General features: G+C 47.2%; 1 protein-coding gene across 3 annotated transcripts; it reads left to right on the forward strand.

Moving 5' to 3' along the window:
• Positions 1-1,173: 1,173 nt before the first annotated feature.
• AURKC (aurora kinase C) lies at positions 1,174-5,414 on the forward strand. Of its 3 annotated transcripts, XM_058530452.1 has the most exons (8): positions 1,174-1,309; positions 1,838-1,961; positions 2,264-2,303; positions 2,551-2,742; positions 3,100-3,238; positions 4,003-4,151; positions 4,748-4,922; positions 5,108-5,414. In XM_058530452.1, the coding sequence occupies exons 2-8, from the start codon at positions 1,904-1,906 to the stop codon at positions 5,276-5,278; spliced, it is 924 nt and encodes a 307-aa protein (XP_058386435.1). In that variant the 5' UTR covers positions 1,174-1,309; positions 1,838-1,903; the 3' UTR covers positions 5,279-5,414. The 3 variants fall into 3 exon arrangements, with proteins under 3 accessions (XP_058386435.1, XP_058386434.1, XP_058386436.1); XM_058530451.1 differs by lacking the exon at positions 1,174-1,309 and having other exon boundaries at positions 1,744-1,961; XM_058530453.1 differs by lacking the exons at positions 1,174-1,309; positions 4,748-4,922 and having other exon boundaries at positions 1,746-1,961; positions 4,003-4,099.
• The last annotated feature ends 2,911 nt before the right edge of the window (positions 5,415-8,325 follow it).

The following is an 8,325-nucleotide window of genomic DNA, read 5'->3' on the forward strand; positions in this document are numbered from 1 at the left end:
TGGTCTTCCCCACGTGGCCCTGCGTGATGTGCTCTGCCTCCTGTTTCTAGGGATCTGTGAGTATAGACTTCCTTCTTCCTGACTATCACTTCCAGGTCTGTGCATCTTACCATACCAAGTTGAACAATTCCTGGGCACATTTTAGAACACAAAGGGAACATTACAACCTCCTTACAGTGCGCTATAAGGCTCTACACAATTTGTCTCCATTTCTCTCTGACTTATCTCCTCCCACTGTTAACCCCTGGAGATGCAGCTCTAGCCACATTGGCATTCTTGCTTTTCCTCAAACCCCCCAGTGCTCTCCCAACCTAGGAATGTCTTTCTCAGAGACCTAGGAGCCATCTGTTTGAAATGAAGACATCAAAAGAGATAGCATCCGTATCTCCCCGTTCCTGGGGATGGGGGGGGAGGACGGGGGGGGGGGGGCGGGGTGATAGGTGCCTAATTTCGGTAGGCACCTGGCTCCAAGTTGCAAAACTACCTTCTGTTGAAAAGAAATGAGAAATTTGTTTTCCCTTATGGAAAGCTAGTGTAAGGTAGATAGTCACCCCAATTCCTAGGTAAATTTAGGATGAACTATGTGTAACAGATGGTGCTATCATGTTTTCTTACTTGAAGACTAATTACTTTTAAAACATGTCATGGGTTGTGTCTGCTTGGCTATATGAAAGGGTGAGATTTCTTTCTGTCTTTACAATCTTACCGATTGTCTGCAATGTGCGTCACATTCTGGCTTAATGCTTATTCAATAATAAACTTTTATTTCTCTACTATCTTTGTGGAGAGATTTTCTGGGTTGGGAGATTTTTTTCTCTTTGAATTATATTTCCCCAACAATTTATCCTGTTACCTGTCTACAAGAATTCAATTTCAAATGCTTTTGAAACTTCTGTATATGCCAACCAAATAAATACGTAGGCTGATTTTACTATTTGAGCACCCTAAATGCAAACTGATTACAGGGTCCAACAAACACATGGTACGTGGAAGGCGAGGGCTGAGTGCAGCTGTGCGTGACTGCGTCACGCCAAACGGGCGGGCAGTTTTGGGCTGGGGGAGGCTCCCAGAGAGGTGCGGGTGGATGGGGGAGGGCACGAGCTGCGGGATATCGGGGGACACAGACACATTTCGGGGAGCCGCACTGCGCTGACCCTCAGGTATGTGCATGAAAGAGGAGGCCCCTAGGCAGTGGCCTGAATTCGACACGACTTTTCGAGCCGGGGCCAGTTCTGGCGTTTGCGAGCTACACGAGGCCGACCTCAGCAGCCTCCTGCGGTGGACTTCTATTCCTTAACACGTGCGTCAGGTCAGTTCGTTACTGCATTCGCTCTCTCGCGGATTTCCGTCTTTGCTCGTTCCTTCCGGCCTCCGCGCACTTACCTCCCCCTCCTTCTCTGGTGTTCCCTCCGCTCCCGCGTTTCCAGCATGCAACCGGGCGCGACCCCCGCCCCCACGTCCCGCCTTCTTCCGGTCTCCTCGCCCTGTCGTCTCATTGGCCCAGCGTCCTCGGCCCACCCATCCCCGACGGAAGTTCCCATTTCGGTCTCTTCCATTGGGCATGCTGCCTACGGCCTGAGAAATTTCAACCAATGGGAATCAGTCAGGAACTACCCGCTCAGCCAATGGGGCCAGGGCGCGTACTATAAAGGGCCTGGCCCGCGGTACCGTGCATTATCTCCGACAAGGTGCGTCCGGGTGGGCTCGTCGCGGGTGAGCCCGTCGCGGATGAGCCTTCAGGCAGTGAGTGTCGGGTCCCTGCCTACCGCCGCCGCGGGAGCACGTCGGGACTGGAAGACCCTCAGCCTGAATGTTACCTCCTCCCACCTCTTTTCAGGATCACCCGGACCCGGGCATCCAGTTCCACGGGGCTCAGGAAGGCGTCGTCTCTCCACCATCTCTTATGAGTCTTCCCAGAGCTGTGATGAAGTTGGGCGATGTTCAGTCCGCAGGTGAAACGGGTAAGAATCAGGACCAGAGAGGGAGGGGCGGGAAGAAAGGCCTGATGTCAGATGTTGGGGTTGGGGGTGCAGAAAACAAAGTGTTGACATCGCTTTTTTTTTTTTTTTTGTGAGGAAGATCAGCTCTGAGCTAACACCTGTGCCCATCTTCCTCTGCTTTATGTGGGAGGCCGCCACAGCATGGCCTGACAAGCGGCACATCCGTGGGAGCCGGGGAGCCGAACCCGGCCACCAGCAGTAGCGCGCGCGCACTTAACCGGTACGCCATGGGGCCGGCCCCTGACATCGCTTTTTTATTTCAGGAGCTGCAGCAGGCCAAACTCAGCCCAGCTTCCCTACCGTGTGAGTGCCTTTGGTTTTGTATCTGGAAGCGGAAGGGAAGTGGGGCCAAGGAATGAAGAGCAAGCTGCACGTGTGAAGTGTTGGCTCATGGGACTGAGAGCTGTTGACCAAACACCCTGGCTGGGCCCTTGAGAAGGGAAAGGGGCAAAGGGAGGGTCAAGTGATAGAGGAAGGTGAGCATTCGGAGCCCCTGACTCTCCCTCTACCCACCTCCCAAACTGAGGCCCACTTCCTTCTCTCCTGTCAGGCGGCACTTCACAATTGATGACTTTGAAATTGGGCGTCCCCTGGGCAAGGGAAAATTTGGGAATGTGTACCTGGCTCGGCTCAAGGAAAACCATTTCGTCGTGGCCCTGAAAGTGCTCTTTAAGTCCCAGATAGAGAAGGAAGGACTGGAACACCAGCTGCGCAGAGAAATCGAAATCCAGGCACATCTACAGTAAGGACAGTCTGCATGAGATTCTGGCACTGGTTCCTTACACTTGTGCTGTTTCCTCTGCCATCTCTGACATCTGAACCCAGCACTTCCCCCAATACTACCCCCAAATAGGCCCTTTGCTTCCGCCTTGAAGATTTTTCTCTGCCATTCATTCCAGTTACAGTATGTAAAGTTGCCTCTCTGTCACACAACTGAACCCTGATGCCTGTTCCCTCTTCTCCCCTCACACACTCCCAAATCGGGCTGTTTTTATACTAGTCTCAGCACGATTTGCCCCTTGTGTAACCAATCACTTGTAATAGCATCATGAGTTGGACCTCAGGGAGGAGTCTGACCCTTCCTTCATCCCTCCCCCAGGCACCCAAATATCCTACGCCTGTACAACTACTTCCATGATGCACGCCGGGTGTACCTGATTCTGGAATATGCTCCAAGGGGTGAGCTCTACAAGGAGCTGCAAAAGAGCCACACTTTAGATGAACAGCGTACAGCCACGGTGAGGTGGGGGAATGGGGGCTCTGGAGTCCATGAGTTTACTGTGGGCTGGTGGGAGTCACTGCTTGTGACTGTCATTAGTGTCCAGATTGGGTTTTTCTTTAGTTTATTTCTGAATTTTATTCTTTAAATTTTATATGACACATACATCCTACAACTTCATGTTTGGATATCCTACTACCCCCAGAATATTAATAAGTAGTATATATAAGTTTGGATTCTTTGGTTGTAAGCAACAGAACCCAACTCCACTACCTTATGCAAAGAAACAAATTGAAAGGTTATGAGGGAGTTCACTGACTAAGTGAGTGGAACTGGCCCAGAAATAGGAAGCATGAGATTTCTAGAGGGCTCCAGACAGGGAACCAGAGCAATGATCATCCCAGCAGGAACGTTTGGATCAGCTCGCTGTCAGAATGAATGAATCTTCCAATTTTCCTCCTGTTTTAGTATCATTTCCTCAGGCCTCAAGTCTTGTGGGAGATCATGTGATTGGCTCAGCGTAGGTCCTATCTCTGGCTACTTGCTGTGCTAGGGCAAAAGAGAGGATCTTCCATCTTAGCATCCATCCTATAAGACCACATAAAATAGTGGAGAGGAAATTCTTCCCCACCAATAATTGTGGTGCTATTAAGGAGGTAATGGAGTTGGTAACCAGGAAGTAAAAGATTCCACCACAATTATAAAATTCGTGAAGAGTATTTTACCTCATAGGGAAATTGTGGCAGGCTCCATTTCCAGACTGCTTTTTCTTTGCTCACACAGATAATGGAGGAGTTGGCAGATGCTCTGACCTACTGCCATGAGAAGAAGGTGATTCACAGGGATATTAAGCCAGAGAACCTGCTGCTGGGGTTCAGAGGTGAGGTGAAGATTGCAGACTTTGGCTGGTCTGTGCACACCCCCTCTCTGAGGTAGGTCAGGTGGTGGTGGGATGGGCCCTGGGTGCCAGTTAGGAATGATCCAATTCAATTTATTCCACATGTAAGACCCAGATACAAACCTGGGTTTGTGTTTGAATACTGCCTTTTTCAAATGCATATGTTAAATATGTATTTGTAGTTTGGAAGAATGTGGTTCAACCATATCTTTTATTTTTTGATCTCTGTTAACATATAACTTTATCAGCAAGTTTCCATGTAAATTAAGGACCATTGCTGTGTAATTCTAGGAATTTTATTGTATGAATAAACCATAATTAGTTTACTTGGTCCCTCTCGATGGACCATCAGTTCCAAATCTTTCTTGATGCCCAGAATATTCTTGTGAAAACATCCTGGATTATGAGCTAAATAATTGTATGAATAATTCCAAAACAGAGAATCGGTGGGCCCAGTACTTGCCATCTCTGCACTTTGATCCATATTAAAACTTGGTGTTTCCAAACTCCTGTGCTCAGGAGCAGACTGCTCAGGACTTCCTAGGATCTCCCATCTCATTGGAAGCTGGGGAAGGAGGGGTCCCCTTGTTCTGGGCCTCTGCGCAGTGCTCCCTCTTTGCCCTCCTCTAGGAGAAAGACAATGTGTGGGACTCTGGACTATTTGCCCCCAGAAATGATTGAGGGGAGAACATACAATGAGAAGGTGGATCTGTGGTGCATTGGGGTGCTCTGCTACGAGCTGCTGGTGGGCAATCCGCCCTTTGAGAGCAACTCCCACAATGAGACCTACAGACGCATCCTCAAGGTGGGATGGCCACACTCGGCATTCATGGGGAAGCAAGTCAGTGGTGCTGGTGGGCCTGTGGAGCCGGGGGCACACACACAGGTTGTCTACTAAGATCCAGAACATTGCCTTGATGGGACTCAAGGAACAGACAGAACACGGACCAGAGAAATTAACTGTACTTCTCTCTTTTCTGGCCTTATCAGGTAGACGTAAGGTTTCCCCCATCAATACCTTTGGGGGCCAAGGACTTGATCTCCAAGCTTCTCAGATACCAGCCCTTGGAGCGGCTGCCCTTGGACCAGATCATGGAGCACCCCTGGGTCCGTGCCCACTCTCGAAGGGTGCTGCCTCCATCTGCTCAGATGGCTTCCTAAGCCCTGTCTGCCCCTCCTCCTTTGTGTTTGTTCAGGGAGTACTCTTGGCTCTGCTATCTCACCTGTCGTTTGTTTATTCTCTTTTAAGATGCAAGATGTTAATTAATAAAAGCTGAATCATTTTGTACCAGGTCTTTATAGTTGTGAGTTGGTGTCTGATTGGGTAGAATTGTTACTTCTCATAGAAACTTTTTCCCATGAGAGCAACCCAAGATGGTGCCCCTCCCTGGCCCCCAGAGATGGTGACATAACCACTCTCCTTGAAAACCAGTTACTACTTTCTGCAGATAACCTCCCCGGAGGTACATAACCTACCACCTATCACAGCGGCTCCTAGACTCAACTTACTATTCCCCACGTATTCAGGAGTATGCCATCTGCAAACAGGATTCTGATCAACCCAGAGGTCTGCTCTTTATACTGACGTCCAACATGCTGCTGTCTTCGAGATAAAATATTTCCCAGCACTTCAATGCCACCCAATTCTCAAATGAATTCACTAGCAGCTTCATGGTATGTCACATTCTGATTGCATCAGAATAAATCATCCCTAATAATATATATATATATTTTTGTGTGTGTGAGGAAGATTAGCCCTGAGCTAACATCCATGCTAATCCTCTTCTTTTTGCTGAGGAAGACCAGCTCTGAGCTAACATCTATTGCCAATCCTCCTTTTTTCCCCAAAGCCCCAGTAGATAGTTGTATGTCATAGGTGCACATCCTTCTAGTTGCTGTATGTGGGACGTGGCCTCAGCATGGCGGGAGAAGCGGTGCATCGGTGCGCGCCTGGGATCCGAACCTGGGCCACCAGTAGCGGAGCGCGTGCACTTAACCGCTAAGCCACAGGGCGGGCCCAAATCATCCCTAATAATAAATGTAACATCACCTCTTCTGAAATCACACCCTCTGCCTACAGCAATTTCCTTCTGTCACAGTTCCGTGTGGCAGCTGCCCTCTTCATCCATAGGAAGCTGACTGCACCAGAGTAAATATCTAGACTCCTCAGTGGGGAGCTCAAACATGTTTTCTGCTCATTTCAGGCATCGTATTCACCTCTATGTCCCCTGACTAAAACCACTTCATATGGAGTTTGCCTTGCTAATGCTACTCCCACCACCATATTCTACATTCTCAATGTGAAATGTCCAGCAGATGCAGGACCACGTCCCTATTATGAACAGACTTGCTAATTAAATATAAACAATTCAGCCAGTTCACTCTCATATGAACAGTTTCCACTAGTGCAGATCCATAATTTAAATGCTCCAAGGCATCGGCTCACGGTTTTTCACCTGCACCTTCAGTGCTCACATCTCTGCTTTCTAGCTTCATCCTCTCTATCAGTTTTCTTAATACTTCAGTGAAACACCTGGAAATTCCTAATAAGTTAACTGGCTCATACACATAAAGTGTGCAAATTACTCATTTCTGATGCTGGAAAAACTTGTATCACAGGGCACATTTGGGCAGGTAGGAAAGGATAGAAAAATTAACCAGGGCCTCAACATTGACTACCAGATGACATGTTTAAATAATGAAAACTCTCTGACATGCTTTACAGTAGGGATTTCGAAGTTTCTCCAATAGCTACATAGCTTTCCTACCTGCACTGATTCCAGACATTCTGCCTCCCATGATACAGAGAATATAAAAATCTTAACTTTAATATCTGTTTTACATCATAACCCAAAACCATTTAATTTAACCATAAAAGTCACATGGCTAGTCCTCCTCACAAAAAAAAAAAAAAAAGAAGTCAGTGGGCTTAGCGGTTAAGTGCTCGCGCTCCGCTGCTGGTGGCCCAGGTTCAGATCCTGGGCGCGCACCAACGCACCGCTTCTCTGGCCATGCTGAGGCCATGTCCCACATACAGCAACTAGAAGGAGGTGCAGCTATGACATACAACTATCTACTGGGGCTTTGGGGGAAAAAATAAATAAATAAATAAAATTAAAAAATTTTAACCATAAGAGTCAGCCACATGTGAAAAAGAGAATTATGTCTCTCTCAGTTTGGGCAAATTACTATTGCCAATGATGGATAACATTGTTCCTTGTGTGCTAATTAAGTACATTTTTCCATGACCTCCTTTTATAAATAGCATCTTCTAGGAAATTAACTTCACATTACTCTTTGACTCAATTAAAATCCTGTCACTGTGCTTTTCTCTAATTTTAAAATTAAAAATCTTGGGGCCGGCCCCATGGCTTAGTGGTTAAGTGCATGCGCTCTGCTACTGGCAGCCTGGGTTCGGGTCCTGAGCGCGCACCCACGCACCGCTTGTCTGGCCATGCTGAGGTGGCATCCCACATACAGCAACTAGAAGGATGTGCAACTATGACATACAACTATCTACTGGGGCTTTGGGGAGAAAAATGGGAGGAAAAAAAAAAGAGGAAGATTGGCAATAGATGTTAGCTGAGGGCCAGTGTTGCTCAGCAAAAAAAGAGGAGGATTGGCATGGATGTTAGCTCAGGGCTGATCTTCCTCACACACACACACAAAATTAAATTAAAAATCTTGAGGGCATTTTCTGCACACCATGTTTCCATTTTCATAATTGTATGTATTGTCAACTCATTAGAAGGTGGACTTTACTTTTTCATCTTCACAGTCATAAGAAGAAAACAAAAGGAGTCATTAATGGTGACTTCTAAGACTGTGCACAATATACAGTAGTCCTCCCCTATCCAGGGTTTAGCTTCTGTGGTTTCAGTTACTCGAGGTCAACCTTGGTCGGAAAATATTAAACAGAAAATTCCAGAAATAACCAATTCATAAGTTTTAAATTGTGAGCTGTTCCAAGTAGTGTGATGAAATCTCGCACCGTCTTGCTTCAGCCTACCCAGGGCGTGAATCATCCCTTTGTCTAGTGTATCTGATATATAGCCTACTGGCCCATTAATCACTTAGTAGCCATCTGGGTTATCGGATTGACTGTCTCAGTATCCCAGTGCTTGTGTTCAAATAACCTTTTTTACCTAGTAATGGCCTCAAAGTGGAAGAGTGGTGATGCCAGCAATTTGGATATGCCAAAGAGAAGC

Source organism: Diceros bicornis, chromosome 34, assembly GCF_020826845.1.
Source record: "Diceros bicornis minor isolate mBicDic1 chromosome 34, mDicBic1.mat.cur, whole genome shotgun sequence".
NCBI lineage: Eukaryota > Metazoa > Chordata > Mammalia > Perissodactyla > Rhinocerotidae > Diceros > Diceros bicornis.